Source organism: Wasmannia auropunctata, unplaced genomic scaffold (genome assembly GCF_000956235.1).
Source record: "Wasmannia auropunctata unplaced genomic scaffold, wasmannia.A_1.0 LD336055.1, whole genome shotgun sequence".
In the NCBI taxonomy this organism is placed as follows: Eukaryota; Metazoa; Arthropoda; class Insecta; order Hymenoptera; family Formicidae; genus Wasmannia; species Wasmannia auropunctata.
This window is the reverse complement of record NW_012026835.1, coordinates 1,341,213-1,362,405: the sequence shown is the minus strand read 5'-3', so window position 1 is coordinate 1,362,405 and position 21,193 is coordinate 1,341,213. Positions and strand designations below refer to the sequence as shown.

The following is a 21,193-nucleotide window of genomic DNA, read 5'->3' as shown; positions in this document are numbered from 1 at the left end:
GGGGGGGAGGGTATGCGAGCGAGAGAGAGAACAATAAGTTACAGTCATAACATATCCGTTGGAAAAAAAAAACTTAAATTAAAGATTTTAAAACTGAACCATTTATTTAATAGAGGCGAGAGGTTTGTGTTTGGACATCATTATCTCAGGCCTCACGAAACATATCATGAGCCAACGCGAAAGTTTTACATAAATGAAGTTGTGTGCGCTCCATTATACGAAGCTGTCCCTTGCGATCTCGTAGCCGAGCGATGTTGGGTATTGGATCCTCATACCTACTGTAAAGGTATACACAAATTAGCATTTTATTCGATTCATTGCAGATGTGTAATTACGCCGTTATTTTGTAACGAAAACTAACTGTTTCGTTATATGTTTTTGAATTAAGGACGTCCTGTCGGTTCTACTCCTGAGCACACTTACGTATGCGAATATCGCGTTGATCGCGCAGCACGACTTTTTACGAAGGTGGCTAGAGCCAGGCATACAGTGTGTACAAAACCTTACGCATTTGAAACCTTCCCACAACGCATAAAACATTATCGCACCTATTTGGTAAATACGATTTTACTGTTCTATTAAAATCATTAATACATATCGTGTTAAGTATGTTAGGTAATATTTAATTTTTTTCCAGCCTCATAGTCTCGATGGAATCAAGATGTCTAAAGATAAGAAGAAGAGTATCAATCAAGAAGTTGATGGGAATCAAAAGTTGGAATCCAATGATAACGTAAGGACGCATAACAAAGAACATAAATGTGGTAATAGGACCAGACGGAAGTCAGGCGAGATCTTGACGGTTGCATCGCCTGCAACGTCGTTCGCTCAAGTAATTATTACAAAGGACTTAAGGGCAAACATTATTTGTTACATACATTATTAGTATATTTAATATATTATTATTTGCAGCGGGAGGAGCAGCGGAAGAAATTGAACAGCATTCTACTGAATCTACTACAGAGAATGCCGAATAAGAAAGATCCGTTAGATCTATCGTTTCTTCTAGAAAGGAACAGGCGAAATCGGAAAAGACCCGGCGGACTTAATCCGTGATAGTGGGTAATATCACAACGATAATATAGCACATTGTATATAGACTAATTTAGAGTTACTACTAATTTCAATCTTAGTCAGATTAATAGGCTAGTTGGTTCTAATCGTATCAAGATAATTGTACATCTATCTTTTCCCCTTTTTTTTCTCGCCCTCTTTCCTCGGAGGAAAGCGCGAGAAAAGTTTTTCTTCAACAACCCGTCCATTCGTGTAATTTATATCTATATATAGTAGCCGAAATAATATTTAACATAGACAAAATTGTCTATCGATATTTTTTAAAATTTTTTTCTTTTTTCTTTTTCCTTTTTTTCTTTTTTTTTATAGATATCTTGTAATAGACGATTAGATCTTAACGTAAATTTTTTTTTATTTACTCTATGTTTTAATTATAAAATAGGTAGATACTATTTATTTATAATAACGTCGAAGAATCATGCAAACAATTAATAAGTACTTTAAACTGAGTAGATTATAGGTACTTATTTTATTTTGATTAAAGTATTTAATGGAAGAAGAGTAATATCGACGTTAAGGGTCAACAGGAGAGATTATGGAGATCTTTATCAAAGACGAATTTTGATTCTAATTATGGCTAAATTACTGAGAAAATCGCGCTGTAATTGAAATATTCGTAATCAGAAGAAACGCGTCTATAAGCCTGTTATAAAACGATTTTGGAAGAAGGGGAAGACAAAATAAAAGTACGTTTTGATATCTTACTATAATGCAGTTGAGATACAAATCATTATACTTATTAAGGACGAAATTACAAAATCTGACTCTTTAGCAGGTTTTTCACAGTTTTGTGAAAACATGAGTAAAAAAAAATATATGGCAATTACGAGACAAAATATGATGAGTGTACATCTAGATATGTATACATCTGTCGACCCTTAAACGTTAAATCGATTCTCCCGTGAGTTGGTTTATTGCATTAATATAATTGTGGACTTTTATAGAAAATGTTTTGTACATTTTTTTTCATAGTTAATATAGCTAAATGTACAAATTATATGTTTTATGGGGTCAAAAGAGTAAAACGTTATGTGAATGCGAGTGGGAAAAATCAATCATACGAGAATCTATGTGAATACAAGCGTGTGTATTCACGTAAGTAATACTTTATTGCACAGAAGTAATATTATATTTTTCATAATCCCCTCGATATTTGAAGCATGTGTAACATACTTTCTTCACTTTATGAAAGAATCTTTACTAATGTATTTAATTTATTGATATATTGAATAGGCGAACGCGATCGGATGAATCGCAGTGATTCCAAAATTGTACATATATGTACTCAGGACTTTATATTTATTATTGCATTACACAGTATGGTAGATACATACGATATAAATATGTTTAATACATGAGTCTTACTCTTTCTTTTTTCTCGTAACTAACTATTATCTATATATTATATTACTTTTATATAGAAACTTGTAGTATTATGGTTATTTCAACGTAAGACGAAAGTATTAAAAGAAATATTATTAATGCATTACCTTACACAATGGTATTTTCAAATTAATATACAGAATTATTACTTTTATTTCGTCAGAATAAATGTAAGTTTCTACAACTACATTTATATTTCGAGTATCGGCAACAAGTAAACTACTGAAATATTTATTATATTGTGTAATTCAAAAATAAAAACAAACTCGAAGCTGGCCTTCTATGTAAGCTAGTGTATCATGAAAGGGATACACAGTGCGTGAGTAATTATTGAAAAGAATTAATAATGCTGATTCAATTCTACATTGATTTGAAATTATCAGTGAATCATGAGAACATTAAACGCGAAATGTTATCGCCATGCATTTTCCATGACATACACTCTGCGTTTGCTTTGACGCTTACAGCGCTGTTGGAATCATTTCATTCTTGTTGTTTATCAAATGTCAAACAAGAACAAATGATGGTCATGAGTGCTACGAGCGTCAAATCGAACGCAGGGTGTAGCTGCGTGTATCAGTTTACTCGATTATTTTTACAAGAGTTTTATTTGTTAAGAACGTGTAAAATGTAACTTATATTTATTTTCGATATCATATTGCTATCGAAAACAATGTTGGCATAAAAAAAAGAATCATTGAGTATCACAATTTATTTTAATATATGTAATATATTACGATCTTATACATGGCTTTTATTATTATATATACAAATGTATGCTTTGTAAGATATTTTTAGCGATTCGAAATGCTTTATTAATTATACATATATTTCTGTTTGCTTTTATTTACTCGGGCATTCAAATATATTGTATATATATTGTTTGTAAGAGAGTTTGTAACATTCATCTATATTTGTAGATGGACAATCTCTTTTCAACTATAATGGCATTAACAACTAGCGGTATTAACAATATACTGGCATGTGTAACAACAATTCTTAATCAAATACCTTTAGTGAAGTCATGTTATATATTAAAATGCATCAATTATGTTATTAAACGTTTCGTACAATATCGTAATATATGAAAAAGATATATTATGTAGTTTGTAATTATACGAACAAAGAATTTTTCGATTACGTTTAATTTTCTTCATTTATATTATTAGCAAGGTTAACGCGCGAGGCCGACAGAAGTATAATGATGTATCGTATAATATAAAGGATCATTATATTTTCATACTAAAGAGATTCGCAAAATTATTTTTTCCAAGTCTAAAGTAACTTTCGTCTTACGTTTATTGAATCTTTTCAATCATGAAAAAGCGCGAGTTTTTATATTTTATTATACTTAAGCGATTTTGTTTCTGCACATCATGATTAATCGTCGTTTGAATTGTCATATATGCATATACTAATGCAATACATTAGTGACATTTTTCAGCTCATCATTCGTAACAGTAGCTGTGTAATAACTTGTCTCCTGAGTTTGCTTATATATATAATTAACACTATTATAATACATTTAGATATAATCAAAAGAAATTCTGGAAAAAAAAACATTTGTTGCGACAGCTTTCAAACATGTAGTGTGCATGTACAGACTATTGTATTCTGACAAACAAAAATATACATGAAAAAAGTTTCCTTACACAAATCTGTCATATGTATTTTTACTTAACTCAACTCTTTTCTTTTTTCTTTTTCTTTTTCATTTTTTTTTTTATTTTTAATACCACTCTTGCGTGCATTTAGTATATTTTTTAACATAAATTTACGCTACACAAGATCGCACGTCGATACAAAACAGTCTAAGCAGGTGCAAAGTGGCACATTTATCTATAGATATAAAAATATAGATAAAAGCCAAAATAAATAGAAGAACCCTTTTATTTTTATGAATATGTTTGTACATTTTTGTGTCAACAATTAAGTTTACAGGTTATGCATTAATTATATTTTGCATCATATAGAAAAGAAATTACTATGCGTGATTATCGTCATTACACAATGCAGGCCACAATATTGTGGCTCTTTTTTTATTCTTCTTCACTTATGGTAACACAGAGGTACTAGCATACGCTACGTGTAGGTTAAATAGAGCTCCTGATTATTTCTTAAAAAATAGCTGATCTCCCTCTTTCTCTCGTCTCTCCTAATATCTCTTAATTATATTTAACTTTGCGTATCGCTACACTTAATCGTTACTTAAATTATTTTCCATTTCACACAGAAGTACTTTAGCTCGGAACATCATACGCTGTACAATACGTACGGAGAAAAGAACGAGCTAATGAGACAATCATTCTCTGAACATGAAAAAAGAATTTTTCTTACGAGTGAATATAAAGTATCGTGAGAAGAAATGGGAATCATCTGCCTTGTTCGCTTTTTTTCAAATATTCGTTCTTTTAATTACGACAAAAGATGATTTGCGTTGCAAATGTCTGATGCAAGTTACATTTATCATCACAAAATCGTATAATTTTTGATTCATTAATCGTGAATTTGTACGTAAACACTGACTGGTTCGCGTGATATTCTCAAAATTGATGTAAAGAGATGTTGATAAGGTGCGGCTGAGATAGACATCGTGAATCGTGAGGCATTCGTTCTTTATTTCCTCAAGCGAGGATAAAGGAATCGAATTGTTCTAGCAGAGGAAGTACGTAGGGTAACAAATACATCATAAATTGAATATCGCATAGACAGCCGAGACCAATGTGCAAAATTAAATATACAGAAAAAATGTCGTTTTCTGTCATGCAATACATTCAAAAAGTATACAATCAGCAAAATCATATTTACGCAGGTAAATAGTACTAGAGAAAGTGTTCTATTCCTGTGTGTAACTAGAAGATACAAATATTTCAAACTGTTTAATAAATCAAGTTAATTATCATAGCAAGACCTCGTTCGTGTCGTGTTGTGCAATGAAAAATCTGCATGTATAAAACGTGTGTCCAAGAATAATTTATTTGCGCCATAATATTTTTCTTCTTTATACATTCTCGGTGGTGTAGAAAGATAAGAATAGGGATAAACGATATACAATATATATTTTTTCTTGTATATTTTTTTCTCTTTCTAAAAGGGCACTGCTAAAAGTTTCACTATCAGCGAATTCTCTAGTGCAGATTAAAGCTTGTCGCACGTTAATATGTCTCAAGATAACTGTAAAATAAGCAATCAATGAAATGGCCAACAAATAATACACCAAACAGTACAGTTAACTTACATTGAGTTTCAGAAACTCTGAAGTTTAACTGTTGCTTTTTTTTGCATACATTATTATATACCAAATAAAATGTCAATTTGCATACCACAGTTTTTAATGTGCACTGATGCATTCAAGCGAATTCGCTACATCTACTCAATGTATAAATAGATCGATATTTTTCTGCGTAATTTCTTTATACTTTAGATCTGTACATATTTACACGAGCTTTTGAGAGTGATTGCTATCTTTTCTTTTAATACTACTTGCGTGGTTTGTACCCATACGTAGTACTCTTCCTCTTACCTTTTCTCCTTATAGTTTTTTTTTTTAAGATGCGATAAAAAGTTATATTCTTTCTCGCGAATGTTACATTACCGTTAATGCACTTATATTATTAGACCTGTGTTTCCGGTAAGAATTGAGAAATTCATTAATATATCAATTATATTTCAAAATTGATTTTCTCACATGCATTGTCGCGACGCAAGTTGCGATTTTATAATGTTTTGTAATATCCTTACGCATGGAGATGAAAAAAGATCGTGCGAATCTTTGTCGGAGCTAAGAAAGCGCAATGCTGTCTATATCCGCTGTTATGTCGATGTAACATTCTATGTATGACAACGCAAAAAAAATTCAAACATTTGTCAAACATATATACATGTATATATACATGTATATATATGTGTGTGTGTGTGTGTGTGTGTGTGTGTCTGTGTGTGTGTGTGTCTGTCTGTGTGTTTGTGTATGTATATTCATATACCGTAATGTATATAACGTGTATAGTATAAGTTCTTTCCTCTACTTATGTGAATGAGACTGTTGCGTGGTGGTTGCTGTCGTAGTACTTAGAACGGGTACGCGCGTCCTCGCGTAAAAGTCTGTTATCCTTGCGAGTAAGTATATCCTGCGCCCGTATTGGTAGAAGTCGTTGCAACCATTTCACTTGTAATCTCCTGCGAACGTATGCATATGCAAAATTCAAATGCAATTACAATGAATAAACGATTCTGGCAATATATATGGATTAATAATAAATTGAAAATTGAAACACTTTTCGGTTTACAAAAGTAGCGTCCTATGTTTGTACCTTACATTTATTTTCCGTTCTCGTAACATTTACGGTGGTGGATTATTGTTTGCTTACAGCTTGGCCGCCAGCTGCAGTAGTCTGCCCACTCTGTTGTTGTTGACCCCAATACTGGTTGTTGTAATACTGTTGATTCCAGCTATTCCAATTACCGTTGCCGTATCCATGTTGATTGTATCCTGCCTGACCGTACGTGCTTTGGCCATATCCCTTCCAACCGCCTCCCCACTGTTGTTGTCCCCAACCACTCTGTTGATTCCAGTTTCCCGTAGCTTGGCTTCCTGACGACCAATTGTCCTGTTGACCCCAACTCGACTGTTGTGATCCTTGATAATTCCCGCTGAAATAAATACAACCAAGTTTTAAAAAATCATTTATTGAGTCACTCATTCGAATCATCGAGAAAATCTGGATATTCATCTAAATAAAAAATAGGTAAACAGCCGCTATTACCTCATAGGGCCCCAACCACCTTGTCTGGGCGCAACCGATCGGTTTCTGTCATTTCCTTGTCTCCTATCAACTCCACCACTCATTCTTCTGTCTGTTCCTCGTGCCATCGCAGGTCCACCTCGTCCTCGTAGTCTCCACGGAACAGGATGGGGGCCATAGCCACCGGTATGCCTCATGTAACCACCCCTTTGCGGTCTCTCTCCTCTCCAACCGCCCATATTACCGCCGCGCCAAGAAGGATTGCGACCTCTATCTTGATCTTATTCACAAGCAAGTATAAATATAATAGTATTATGTAGTCTGTAATGCATAATCATCAATAACAACACTGTAGTACTCACAATTATTTCTTCGATCTCGAGTATCTCGGCTGTTTCGAGAATCACGCGTTTCTTTATTACCCTCAGTCTTATCAAAACGCGGTCGTTTTGCCGCAGACTGTTGACTGAATCCAGCATCTTTACCTTCCTTATTGTATTTCTCAACGAGTTTCTTAGCTTCTTCCTCGCCAAGACCGATCCACTCCACTACATCGAAAAACTCTCCCACCGAAGGTATAGTGAAATTTCCTGTACATTCAAATTACACCTTACATTTATTTGAATAATCTAATCTAAATTAAATAGTCATACATATGTGTATATATATATATTATTACAAGTGCAACTTCTATAAGCACCTTTCATTTCCGTAAGATTGGATTCTGAAGAATTTTCTTCGTTTGTATTCTGCATGGATAAACGTTGATTATACTCCTCGTCCATCGGTATGACAACAATCGCTTTCCGTTGATACCCGCAGAAATTTCGCATTTTACGCCTTTGTACGGAAGAATATATGTTGTTCTTCTGCAGACATAACACATAAGATTGTTTCAAAAACAATGTTTAAATTTCACAATTTAATTATTCAAACGTCTATGTTCTTTCATTCATGTATGTATACACATACCTGGTCTAATATATAGTTACGTCTTCTACCACCTGCCACGTCGATTAGTTGATCGAGTGCGCGGTTGCATCTATCGATAATTTCTCGCTGACAAATGTTTTGCTCTTGATCTGACACAGCGATATCCTGGAAAGGAAACATTGCATAAAGAATAAGCACGATATATTAAACGATTTTTAATTTTACATACCCCAGTTTTCTCAACCAAATTATGGAGTGCCAAGATATTGTATAATTTATCGGGGTGGTCGGCCGCGTGCTTCCTTGCCCAAGTAGTTTTTCCAGCCGCGGGCAAACCGCACATCATTATCACTTCGCAATCTGCCTTTTCATCTGGCCTACGCGGACCTGCAATTTTGTCCTTGGATTCGATGTTACCCACTAAAATGTATCCGGAAATTTGCTCGCACCATGCCTCCTCTTGGCCAAAATTGCAGGCAAATGTACAGTTTTTACTCAAAATGTGTGGGAACAACGGTCGATCGCCAAGTTCCTCTTTGGAAACACTAAACGCAGATCCAATGTTTTTGCCATTTATTGTGTAAAACAATTCTACGGTATTCTCAGGCGTCATGTCAAGATAACATCCTACAATGTCGTCCTTGCCAAATGGGGACCCATAGTCTGTGAACTTCTTGTCAGTTCCCTGCTGTCCAGCACTCGTATATGCGTAACTTAATTTTTCCTCACCAAGTTGCATGGACGAGGAGGATACTGACCAACCAATTCTAAGCATATGCGAGTGTTTCTCGTCTTTTGTGGTAGTAGGACAATGTTGTGTGATTCTGGCTTCAAAATAGACCTTTCCATTTAAGACACCGTGAGATGCTCTTGCACCAGCCCACATGTCACAAAGATCACCATCGTGCATAGGTGTAGCAGAGAGAAATCCATCTTTATCGATCACTAAATTCAAGTCTGAATCATCTGAGAATATAAAAATATTTGCAATATTATTAATATATAAACATATACGCACATACATATATGTTAAATAAAAATTGTCAGTCCCAAAAAATATACAAGATTTAATTAAAAACTTACACCATGATAAAATTACAACTGATTCGTCAAGATCTGGTTCATCCTCGGTTTTCCGTGGCACAGGAGATAGCTGATGGACTTCTGCTGGGCTAGGAGATCTTTTCCTTTTTCTGTCATTGCATTCCATTTGCTTTGATCCTTCTGCATCTAATGTGGCTTTTTGTTTCAAGAAATAGTTTTCGCCTATTTTTGAGTCCTTTTCCATGCAAATAAAAATAAAAATGTGTGATTAAAAATGCATTAAATTTACAAGAGGTAAATCTTATACATTTGTTACATATTACTTGTATCATTTTATATGTAATAAATAAAATAAATTGTATACCTGCTTATCTCGTGAAATGTCGATATCATCATTTTTTTCATTTAAGTTTTCTACATTAACTGAAATGTCCATTTTTTCATCTTGCACTGTATAATCATCATGAATAGTCTTTTCGTCGTGCTTTAATTCACATGTTTTGTCTACCTGATCAGGTATCACATGTGTTGGTTGTTCAACTTCCGGAATGTCTGTATTATCCTTAATGTTATACTTATCCTCTCTATGTTCAACATTTTCTTTCTCAATTGAAATTTTATCTTTAATGCTTTTCTCAAAAGCATCTTGTATTTTACCGATATCTTCATCTTTAATTTCTGTCTTTTCTTCCAGTTTAGTAATAGCTTTTGCTTCGGCAGTCAGCTGTTGAATTTTGCCATCTTCATCTATACTAGATCCCTTTGCTTCATGATCTCCTCGAGATATAGAAAATTGATCTATGCGTGCAATTGTACTAGGTTTTTCAGACGGTTCTGTCACAGGTACTTGGAGAATATTTGCTCGATACTTATTACCTTCTAAGATATTAACACGCTTTGCTTCTTCCTCCTCCTCCTCATATTTATCAGAAGAATAAATTTTGTTCTGAAGAATATTTGACGCATCCTCTTCTTGCTCTTCTCTATACTTTTCAGGAGACAATTTTGACATTTCCTCTTGTTGTATAGCTTCTTCGGAGATAGATTCCGAAATTAATGTCTCGTATGCTTTCTCATCGTATTGAGATTTGACCGGAGTAGATTGCTTTGAAGAAATTGGAGTAGACGCTTTTGATGCGTTTCTCGTGGAAATTTTTGTTGGAGTCGTCATCGAGGAACTCCTAGATGCTCTACTAGGTGTTCTCGGTGATTGCGACGATCTCTCTTGTGTCTCTTTCAAAGCTGTATCACTAATACTCTCTGTGTGAAAAGCTGGATCATCTGTAAAAAATAAAAAAAATTACAACTAATTATTTTATAACTTTGTATTGATAAGTCGTGAAAGAGAATAAAACTTGAAATTAAAAAATTAAATTTTACAAATTAACACAAGAAATAAAAAAATGTGGTACTATACTAGATCACATTTAAATATATAAATAAAGGAGCATAATTTGAGTTCAAGTCACAATCAGTCACTCTCATTGTTAGATATATTTTATAATGTTACAAGATGTAGACAAATGTAGCGGTCACCAGGAAAGTAATGCATAGTAAATGAATGGTAAAGGTACATCACATTAGAGATTAGTAAAGTAACCGTCGAAATAGGAGCAAGTAGGCACTTGATGATGCACTTGAAGGGTACAACTTACACTCCTCTGCTTCCTCCTCGAGAGCCTTGCGTAGCCGCTCGACGAGCACTGGCTTGTTGCCCTTGGTGTCGAGGCCGCGCTCGCCTAGCGCGGCTCGCAACTCCACCACTTTCAATTTAGACGGATCCATCATGCGCGCGCGATATGCCCCGTTAATCAGACAGGGAAATTCATGCACACTCAATGTTTGACGCGAGAGAGAAAATGTTCACGAAAGACCCATATACACGCGCCACTGACCCGCGCTGCATACACAACATGGCGGAGCGGTCGCAAACAGTTGGTTACGTAGCGCGCGCCATGATTATTGGCTGATCGCGCGGCCGTCTCGGACCGACGCCGGTCGCAGCGGCTAATCGCGGCCGCTGTTTTATCCACGACCAAGTGCGGCGCGTCCGGCGACTGGTTCACTCCATGGTTTATTCCAAGGCGGGACGCGCGACCATTGGCCGCTCGACGTGCGCCGCTCCCGTCAATTTAAAAAGGGCGTACGTGACGTATGACATATGTATGTATATATGTAATACACTTGGCTTATATGTACTATATATGTATATATATATATACTTGTATTTTTAATCGGAATTTTAGAGAACAATTAAATCGCCATAAGGAAGTATCGCATCATTTATTATAAAATATTTATTGTATTACGTTATACAGCTGAACAATAAATTGTATACTTAACCAATGAGAAGCACTTTTTTTTACGCGCGATGCTCAACGCAAGTTTCTAATTGGTTGTTGCACCCTCAGTGTCATTTTCATGAAAGATCGATGCTATTGCTTGTGGTAATACATACGCGGTCGGTAATTACAATAATACATATATAAATGTTTATCATATGATCGATCGATTGAATTTTTTTAAACTCTCGCGATTCAAAGTAATTATATATATATCTGTACAAAGTTGTACGGAATTATGAATTCTGTTACATCGCGCATTCGAATGCATACTTACTTTGTCACTTTATATTCCGTAGCGTGAGAAAGAAGCATGAATGCGATTAATATGAACTGGTTATCTTCAGCGGAAGGAGAATCTTTGGTCCATCACTTTTACGTGAATTCTTCTAAAAAGAGGAGATTCTATGGTATTATCTATTTATGTTAATTATATAATATAAAAAACGTATATTGGTTTTATTCCTAGTTTCACTGTTTCTGTATATTTCATCAGGCATTCTGGAGAGACCATCGTTGCCTTCCTCTATCGAGGAGGTCACTTACAAGATCTTCATGATAGGTAGATCTGGCGTCGGGAAAACTTCAGTAGTAGCGAGACTCGCAGGAATCCTCGACTCCAATAATTATACAGAAACCAATGGGATAAGAAAAACAAACATTTATTGGCCTGTAAAAATCTGGGATAAAGTCGTTTTGTTTAAACTACAATTCTGGGACACCTCAGAAAGCAGTATAAAAAAATACAATCACATTTTGCCAGTATGTGTAAGAAGCGTACATGCATGTGCACTCTTCCTTGATGGTTAGATTCAATTAAAAAAGATGTGTAGATAATATTTTTTTCAGGTGTGCAAAGATAAAGTTGACGCAATATGCTCTGTGTTTTCTTTTGATGATGCATCGAGCTTCAACGACATTCCATACTTGATAAATACAATGACAAATATAAAAGGAAAACCAGCGAACATAGTGATTGGCACAAAGTAGTACTGCTACTCGAATAATTGTATTGCAAAAGATTCAGATAATATCTCAGACTTTTTACAGGTTTAAACCTTGGTCAAGCTCCACCATAGATGAGGCACAAATTAAAGAATTCGAAGACAAATGGAAAGTTAAGGTGATCAAGTTTGATGCCAGCAAATTGTCAGTAAGATCAGAGATATTTGATTGCTCCTACCAACTGAATGCCATTTGTAACATCTTATGGAACAGAGATAAAGAATTTATATCCAAACTAATGGGACAAGTGTAATAACTGCAAACACATGTATTCTTCTACATTTTATATAAAATAAAGGTACAAAAAAAAGGAGATATCAATCATACAAATTATTTAAATTTTAAATTTTGTTTGCTGCATCCTCAATCACATATAACTGCAAATTTAAACAATCGGTTTTAATACCTTTTAGTGGCAGTAAATTTTTATTGATCATTTCTATTGCATCATCTTTAATAATCCATGGAAAATCTTCACATTTTGGATTTTCGCTCAAAGTAATATGTGCAGTTTCATAAGTTTGAATTTCGATAGAAAAAGTTGAATTATCTGGGATGGGCTTTAAGTATGTATCACACATTGATAATTTTAAGCAAACTGTCTTCAATGCTTCTTCTGTTTTTAAATAATACGGATCTCTCCTAGAAAAAAGAAAAGAATTAAATAAAGAATGATAAAAATCAGACAGTATATATTATAATTACTGTTCCACGTACTCTGTAAGCTCTGCCTGTAGTTTAACCATATCAAAGACAAATTTTTCTACTGGCAATTTGTTTCTGTTGTAGAAGATAAGACTGACAGCTTTAATACTGTTTTCATCTTCTTTTAGCAATTCTCTGATTGCATTTAGAACGTTTGATAAATATTCATTCAACTCTGGATGTTCTGATACGTATATCGTAATTCCATATATCTTTTTCTTAACAAAAATTTCCTTGGAATAGATTTTACGAAAAAATAATATGTGATTAAACGCTACTTCCAAAAATTCCAAAAGAATATCGATGCCAACTGCAAATAAATTTTATTTATCTCGATGACTGCACATACTACTAATACTAATAAAAAAAACATACCTATCTTGTCTTGAGACATTTTACGATGACGTTAAAAATAATTGTCATGCTACTTTTAAAAAAGTACAAAAAAAAACATATATATATCTACTTTTATATCTTAACAAATAGTAAATATGTATCTTTACTTCTATCTTAACCGTTTCACATGTGCATGTGTATAATAGGCAACAATAAACCGCCATTACATAATCCTCCAATAGTGTCATCTATGTCGAGAAACATATACTAATATACTATATATCGCCGAATCTACTGTGCCGATAAAATAAGTTTTACTTATTGCAAAATATATATATATTTATAATGCTATTATCTGTGTGTATTAGAAAAAATACATTTTCAAAAAATGTATAAATTATCTATTTCAATCAAAAAATATATTTTGTTATGTTAACAAATTGATATATAAATATGTATCAACCGAATTTATAATTGGCATAAATCTCGCGGAACATGTCGCGACATTTGACTTTAGCTCGAAGTTTTGCACACAGCAAAAATATTCCAGACAATTTTCTATGCAAGCTGTATATTTCTTCAGGTGGTGGGCATAATCTATGATTTATTATAGTTGGTACTAAGGCTTGGATCCTGCAACACATAATTATACATAATTACATTACATATCGTGGGATGGATGCGAAGATAGATTGAACGTACCGTTTTGTTACATCTTGGCCACCAAAATCATAATACTCGTAATTATTATTGAACACTTGCCCAAGAATCATAACTGCATCCACATGAGCATCCTCCATAATCTGATAACGTAAAAGTTATTGCTCAATTAAAACCGTACACATAGAAATATTTTTAAGATATTAGAAATTATTTAGTAGAGACAAGATACCTTAGACTCGTAGCCAGTAAGAAATTTCATCTCTTGAGACAGTTGTAGGACTTTGTCGCGATTTCCTTCACTTGCAGCATTAATGACTTCTATATATTTATCCAGAAACGTTTTCTCATAAGTTCTGCATGCTCCGAAATCCAATAAAATTAACTACAAAGATGCACCTGTTAATATTTTTCGCAATTGTTTTAAAAATGTTTTAAATACATAATTACTATATAGGAAAACCTGGTTTGTATCGAGATTGTAAAAGAAATTGGACCAATTTGGATCAGTCTGCATATATCGAAATTCGAATAATTCCTTTAGGCTCAGACGCATGATCAGTTGACTTATACGTTCCTTAATCTCAACATTCATATCTATACATTTGTCGACAGGTATACCTTCTATCATCTCTGTTGTAAATATTTGTTTGGTACAGAGATCGTCTAGAAATTTTTTTGATTTATATTAAATATCAAAAATTGATTCACCTTTTCATTTACTACTATTTGACTTACCTATTACTACAGGCACATAATAATCTGGATAAGGCATTACTAACTCTCTATACTTTTTCGTACACTCTGCTTCCCTTATATAATCCACTTCCCACGCCAGTTCCCGTTTCGCAACCTCCACTACATTGTCTATAAACATTCCCTCTGGAAACATATTCCACACCTGCAATGAGCACATACGACATTTGCAGTACAATAAAAAAGTTCTGCACATCATGTTGATTCGAGATATATTATACATTTACAGATTACATTTTAGATTATATTACCTTCATTATGCCAACCAAATTTTCAATATCGCTCTGAATACCCATAGCTACACCGGGATACTGAATCTTTATCGCTACAGCTTGCTTATTAAATAATGTACCATGATGAACTTGTCCTGTAAGATATATTAAATATTTAAAAGATCTCTCTTAATCTCTCACATTGTCAGTACCATATACGAATCGTGAAAAGAGCATCAATGTACCAATGGATGCTGCGGCGAATGGCTTTTCCTCAAAGAATGCCAATTTATTTCTCCAATTGTGTCCAAGTTCATTAGTTAACACTTTCTAGAAGGAATCGTAGGCATTAGGAAATTCTCTTTTTTAATCTATTTTTAATCTATATTTATTTATATCATTTTTACCTCGACTTGCCACTTTGGCATAAAATCAGCGCTTTGTCTGACTCTTTCAAAGACTTTCTGCAATTCGGGATTTATGATAGTATTATCTTGGATGCTTAATATTTGACCAATCTTTAAAGCTGCACCTATATTTTTTTGGTAAATAATTTTGATAATAATTTTCATATATATGTATGGATACATAATATAGTTGTACATGTTTAGCATACCTCTTACTTTGCACAATGTTGAAACTATTCTCTCTGCATTAGCTTTAGTGAGAAACATACCGTCAACCGTATCCCCAATACTCTGCTCTTTTAATCCTAACGTTCTCCGTGTATATTCTGCAGCAGTACCAAGACCAAGCCCAATACCTAAGGTACCGAAACTTACCATTCTTTGCAATCTTGTAGAGGGAACTTTTCTTTCTCTGGCAGTAGGTGATAACTGTAACATAAATTAAATTTAATATATTAGTTAAGTGAGTATATAGATATACAAATACTAAGCACATTTTAACAAAAATAAAAGATAATCTATCTTCTGATATTTACACATTGCTTTGGTCTAACTGATAATTTAGCTTTTGGTCTTTCTTTAGAATTCATTTCCATATGTATACGTTCCTTTTCGTGTACTTTAATTACAGAAGAATGAGCAGAATTTGTAACCCTGTTTTTAATATTCTTCTCATGTTCCAATTCCAATCTTCTCAAGATTTCTTTATCTTTGTCAGAGAATTCTATATTGGGTATCTCTTTGTCTGAATTAGTAATAGTTTTGATCTTTTCCTTAACGCTCATATATTTTTTTGTTGTGTTATTTTGCGTGTCTTCTAAAGACTTTTTAGTTCTAGATTTGCTAGTATTGTATTTTGGTAGTTTGGTGACATCTCCATTAATAGGCAATTCTTTCGGATCTTTTGCAGTATCGTACACATATAGTTTTGTTTCCTTCTTAGGCGTACGACCATTATTTTTTATATTCAGAGTTTGACTAGCTGTTACCTTAATATATTGTTTAATACCTTCCTCAACCATACTTATACGTTCGGTTACTTCTTTCAAGTCTTTCATTATCTGTCCCTATAAAAAATAATCGTGTAAACATTGTAAAAGGCGATATATGTAAGATGACATATCTGACTTGGGTTAGGTGTTAATCGTAAGACTTACAGGAACTTTACTTGGCTCTGCGTTATTCAATTTCCTCCCTGCAGCTTGTAAACATTTCTCAGGTAAATCTTTTAAACTGGAGTGTGTGATTCTATATCTGATTACATTCTCCTGATGTTTTATCAGAGCATTCGTAACACTTTGTACCCCTTTAAGTACACCAAGTAGATCGGAAAATTTAGATGGAGGCATTTCTGAGAAATATGTGAATAATAAAGTTTTTTTATACATTATAGTATAAAATAGTTTTGATAGAGCGTTTTCATAATAATATTATAATTATATGCAATATGTATCCTTATATATCGTTTTTGTAGAATCGACATCAAGGTTAGGATATCAAGGTTAGGACAATTCTGTACAAATTAATTATAATATATTGCAATGGCATGAAAAGCACAAATTCACTATTTTAATATGTATAGCGATAAATGTAATTTACCGATATAGACTCATGAATAAATAAATCTACAATAAATAATTACGAATAAAACTTTTTGTGCATTATCATTATACCAATGTGTCTCCGTGCAATGTGCACGCATGTGCACGTGCCACGTGTATGACTACTATGTGACGTGTTCTCCTACAGTTTTATAAGATGCGTCAGATGCTTCCTGCTTCATGTGTTATGCGCATGATGTATCATTTTTTTCTTGTTTTTAACATTTAATGAACAAAGATAAAATGATACATCATGCATAAAACGGAACGCACCTATATAATCTTTTAATGCGATACCTTTATTTGTATATTACTATCTTCGATTACATAATACATCATGCAGCAGACATGTGATTCAGCGATGCTAAGAAAAACAATGTTTTTCATAGTAATCATCATAACATTTTACAATTTTTCACACGAAAATATTACTTATCTCCTTTATTAATAACATTTTATTAGAGTGAATAGTTTTTTAAAATTGAAATAACATATGATTGAACGACAAATTTTAAAAAGTGTTTTATTTGCTTTACATACATTTTTATTTCATCGGCGCTCTTCGTGTACAACTATAATTTAAGAAAATTTACAGAAATTTCACAATTCCACTAACATTTCTGCCTTCCTTATTCTGTATATATCAATAATTATTATATATAACACGATGTTTTACGCGTTTATATCACACCGGATATACTCGACCGTATTAAACATCACAGAGAAATTATTTTCACACAATATTATTGCTATATATAATAATATATTAATTTTTTTAAGAAAATTATCAAGTGTCTATTATTATTTCCTTATACGTAGCTTTATACAATACAAGCTCTACACGAAACCTATATTTTTTATTTTTATATAGATATATATGTATATATACATGATTATTTATCTCTCGTTGTACCTTTATATCTTAATATTCTACAAACATAAAAAATTTTTTATACATTTAATTCTAATAGCTTTGGGATGGCAACTCTAACGATCTTCTTCCGAAGAAGAGTTAGCGTCAATCAGTGTTAATGATTTAACGTGACTGTTATTTTATTTCGTGAATTGCAAGTCTCTCTTAACAAGTTAAACTGATACATATATAATCTTTACACGTGAATTGAGTTTTCACGATAATTGTCATTCATCTTAAGCGTATGTCAATTATTAACACATATGTGAACATTTATATATATTATATATTAGATTCAGATACAAAAATTCTTGGACATTGTAAAACTGATCAGACTTTCATAGGAATACATGTATTGAATTAATCACGCGAGTTTTTAAGCACTTCTGACTCTACAAATTGTTAAATATTTTCAAAATCTGGTATACCAAGATGAAGTCATCTTCTCCAGTCTTTACATTACAAGTATAGAGAAAAAGAATGTCTGTCGATTTTGTATCGATTTTGTCGCCGGCGGGATTAAATAACATTTGGCTGATCTGGAATAAGCGAGGCAAAAAACGAACTAAAGAAGGACCAAGTGAAGGCGAGAGCGCCTGGGCGTTGTTCTTCGTTCTCCTCATTGGCGTTCGTTCGTGCTTCCGGTTGCACAGTTGGCACTTGAGCGTTTTGCTGTTGCGGCACAGCCTGCGGACCACCTGCCACTACTTCATTCTGCAACACCTGATTGTTGTTGTCTGCGCGTCCGTTATTATTTTCGGCCAATAAGATTGGTTGTACCCTGAAGAAACCGCCTTGATATCTATAACGAATATCTTACGTTACAGCCAAACAATTTTCAGACAAGATTTCGAAACAACATCGAGAAGCATCGAGGAAACATATATTATATGTATAAGAGTAGTCGTGTACTAAAGTATATTAGGAGAATTGACTCACAGATATATTGCAAATCCCAAAAACGTAACGATGAGGAACCTGAGAGGGGACGAATAGAAGTAGACTATACCAAAAAGAACGACGATCCTAGACAACATGTAGAAGAAATCCAACCAGTCGCGATTAAACGCAGCATCCTCGCCCACGCCGTTATTTCCCGCTGCATTGATTTCAGCTGCATCTTGAGCCGCTGGTTGGGGTTGTTCGTCGCCAACATTGTTGTTATTGTTGCTCGTGTATGTATGTTGAGCCGTATCACTTGCATTAATATTCATTTGCTGTAGGTATGGAATACTGGCTTGCAACTGTACGCCTTGCGCTGCCATTCTATAAAAATAATATTGCAAACATCTGTGCATCTCTCTTATTCTTTACAAAAAGCTGTATAAAAGAGCTACACTTACAATTGCATGTACTGTGTAAAATAATGCGTATACGCCTGTTGCATCCAAGCTAACTGCTGATTATTTCGAGGATCAAGGTACTGCTGAGGTAAATATTGTTGATGCTGAGATGCAGTAACGTTAGCATTCTCGTGACTTTGATTCTGAATATTGTTACTTATGATATGAGTATTTCTTGTTGTAGACGCAGCATCCACATTTCTCTCAGTTGATCGATTTTGATCTGATGTGTACATTTTTTGTGGGGTACAGACTAGATGAACGGTATATGCTTGATCCTCTGAACCATCGCACTGTCTCAAGACATCTTTCAGTTGTGCAGAATCATTTAACAATTGACCAGAATAGATCAATTTCTGATGTGAGCTTTCCTACAAATGACAACAATTTCTTGTTAGTCGAATAGTATATCTTTAACACTTTGTATACGTATATACAGCATAATACAATGATTAATAACAAATAATTGTGATATTAATTATAAAATACAAAAATTTTCAAGACAACAAAATTTGTAAAAATTTTAATTTGAAAAATAAAAAACACTTATATAAAATGTATATAGCTATATGGTTTTCCTTCATATATATGTATCAGTAATACGGCAATGCATAGTCACCCACACAAGTCTTATTAGGCAAATAAATGAATATTTTAACAAAGATACCACATCTTTTAAAACCATCAAAAAAACTTAGAAATACTTTCATCTGACGATGGAACTATTTGTTCCTTCAAACAGAACAAAGTTATTATTACAGATTACTGATGAACAATTTTGTAAACAAATTTTAGTTTAAATATAAAATCGCTGTACCTTCTGTGTATAAAATTTGAATTTCAATTCAATCAACAATTCAAGTGAAAATTATCCTGTAGGATTTTTGTATCTAATTAGGGGAAACGTTTTAAACGTTTGATTTACAATTATCATTGTTTACTTAAACACGTCATCCTGTCATCCTTTCGCTCACTTTTAATGGCGCAAAGAAAGATAGAAGGGGAGGGGGGGAATAAGACAAAATGCAAAGAGAAGCACACGCTGCTTTCACCGGGCGGAAACAACTTTACTTTCACGCGACTTACTGGCTTGCTGGGATAGACCTCGGACAGGTACTCCTTCAAACGGCCAATGGTCCAGCCGAGATCGCATTTAACCACCTGATCCTTGATCTGCTGATTTGGTGCCTTTATTATGAGATTAACGGCGGCGTCTGCCATCCTCTCGGCGTGTCACTGTCAGCCCGAGGCGGCCCGAGGTCAGCTGTTGGCGTAATACGCAACAACAGCGATTAACGATTCTTGCCGTCTCCTCGTCGTCGTCGTCAGTCGTCGTTCGAATCGAAATGAAGCTGGCGATGTCGATCGCTCCCTTCGTTGATCGAGAGGAGAGCGCGTTCCAATCTTTAATTCGCAAGGGAAATTCTTGTATATACACGCTATTCCCGTCGCGAGCAATGCTTCTCAACAAATTCTGTCGTACGGTACGACCGCGATCGTGCACAGCCACCACCGTCAAATGTCATCTGATATCGCTAGTGGAGAAGCACAACCGTATACGTGTGTGTATGTATACATACACTATCGCGACTCGTGGGACACGGGCACAGGATTGTTGGAAATGTTGGTATTGCGATTTGGCGATCGCCCATTGGCTCGAGATTACGCGCGCCTGTCAGTCCGCGCCACGCACGCCTTATGCCGAGTTTTCATGAGCTCTCTGCGTTCCGAAATGCA

At 34.1% G+C, this 21,193-nt stretch overlaps 6 protein-coding genes across 13 annotated transcripts in view; 2 read left to right on the top strand and 4 right to left on the bottom strand.

Annotated features, from left to right (window-relative positions):
* The window catches only part of LOC105450867 (histone-lysine N-methyltransferase ash1), an 11,584-nt gene extending 8,481 nt beyond the window's left edge, over positions 1-3,103 (top strand). For both annotated transcript variants that reach the window (XM_011690951.1, XM_011690950.1), the window contains exons 11-14: positions 114-286; positions 389-555; positions 638-832; positions 913-3,103. In XM_011690951.1, the coding sequence (XP_011689253.1) occupies positions 114-286; positions 389-555; positions 638-832; positions 913-1,056 (679 nt within the window). In that variant the 3' untranslated portion in view covers positions 1,057-3,103. The remainder of the gene's footprint in view (positions 1-113; positions 287-388; positions 556-637; positions 833-912) is intronic.
* Positions 3,104-4,329: 1,226 nt separating this feature from the next.
* Positions 4,330-11,193, bottom strand: LOC105450866 (heterogeneous nuclear ribonucleoprotein U). 3 transcript variants are annotated; one of them, XM_011690948.1, is made up of 10 exons: positions 10,832-11,193; positions 9,541-10,457; positions 9,216-9,411; positions 8,362-9,098; positions 8,172-8,297; positions 7,900-8,068; positions 7,562-7,789; positions 7,221-7,479; positions 6,768-7,107; positions 4,330-6,633 (listed from the first exon to the last, which is right to left on the bottom strand). In XM_011690948.1, exons 1-9 carry the CDS (start codon positions 10,962-10,964, stop codon positions 6,810-6,812), a joined length of 3,063 nt encoding a protein of 1,020 aa, XP_011689250.1. In that variant the 5' UTR covers positions 10,965-11,193; the 3' UTR covers positions 4,330-6,633; positions 6,768-6,809. The 3 variants fall into 3 exon arrangements, with proteins under 3 accessions (XP_011689250.1, XP_011689249.1, XP_011689251.1); XM_011690947.1 differs by having other exon boundaries at positions 6,825-7,107; XM_011690949.1 differs by having other exon boundaries at positions 6,549-6,633; positions 6,773-7,107.
* A 467-nt stretch (positions 11,194-11,660) lies between these two features.
* LOC105450864 (REM2- and Rab-like small GTPase 1) lies at positions 11,661-12,847 on the top strand. Of its 2 annotated transcripts, XM_011690945.1 has the most exons (5): positions 11,679-11,718; positions 11,818-11,928; positions 12,015-12,280; positions 12,368-12,504; positions 12,569-12,847. In XM_011690945.1, the coding sequence occupies exons 2-5, from the start codon at positions 11,832-11,834 to the stop codon at positions 12,774-12,776; spliced, it is 708 nt and encodes a 235-aa protein (XP_011689247.1). In that variant the 5' UTR covers positions 11,679-11,718; positions 11,818-11,831; the 3' UTR covers positions 12,777-12,847. The 2 variants fall into 2 exon arrangements, with proteins under 2 accessions (XP_011689245.1, XP_011689247.1); XM_011690943.1 differs by having other exon boundaries at positions 11,661-11,928.
* On the bottom strand, positions 12,777-13,915 carry LOC105450865 (mitotic spindle assembly checkpoint protein MAD2B). Its single transcript, XM_011690946.1, has 3 exons — positions 13,604-13,915; positions 13,241-13,538; positions 12,777-13,165 (listed from the first exon to the last, which is right to left on the bottom strand). The coding sequence occupies exons 1-3, from the start codon at positions 13,620-13,622 to the stop codon at positions 12,865-12,867; spliced, it is 618 nt and encodes a 205-aa protein (XP_011689248.1). The 5' UTR covers positions 13,623-13,915; the 3' UTR covers positions 12,777-12,864.
* A 51-nt stretch (positions 13,916-13,966) lies between these two features.
* LOC105450863 (aarF domain-containing protein kinase 4) lies at positions 13,967-17,386 on the bottom strand. Of its 4 annotated transcripts, none has more exons than XM_011690939.1 (12): positions 17,199-17,383; positions 16,757-17,112; positions 16,136-16,666; positions 15,809-16,028; positions 15,600-15,724; positions 15,438-15,522; positions 15,232-15,347; positions 14,963-15,125; positions 14,688-14,890; positions 14,457-14,609; positions 14,267-14,367; positions 13,967-14,197 (listed from the first exon to the last, which is right to left on the bottom strand). In XM_011690939.1, the coding sequence occupies exons 2-12, from the start codon at positions 16,985-16,987 to the stop codon at positions 14,023-14,025; spliced, it is 2,103 nt and encodes a 700-aa protein (XP_011689241.1). In that variant the 5' UTR covers positions 16,988-17,112; positions 17,199-17,383; the 3' UTR covers positions 13,967-14,022. The 4 variants fall into 4 exon arrangements, with proteins under 4 accessions (XP_011689241.1, XP_011689243.1, XP_011689242.1 ...); XM_011690941.1 differs by having other exon boundaries at positions 16,757-16,950; positions 17,273-17,383; XM_011690940.1 differs by having other exon boundaries at positions 16,757-16,950; positions 17,199-17,382.
* An 849-nt stretch (positions 17,387-18,235) lies between these two features.
* Positions 18,236-21,044, bottom strand: LOC105450862 (homocysteine-responsive endoplasmic reticulum-resident ubiquitin-like domain member 2 protein). Its single transcript, XM_011690938.1, has 4 exons — positions 20,543-21,044; positions 19,457-19,827; positions 19,053-19,379; positions 18,236-18,915 (listed from the first exon to the last, which is right to left on the bottom strand). Exons 1-4 carry the CDS (start codon positions 20,675-20,677, stop codon positions 18,633-18,635), a joined length of 1,116 nt encoding a protein of 371 aa, XP_011689240.1. The 5' UTR covers positions 20,678-21,044; the 3' UTR covers positions 18,236-18,632.
* Positions 21,045-21,193: the final 149 nt, after the last annotated feature.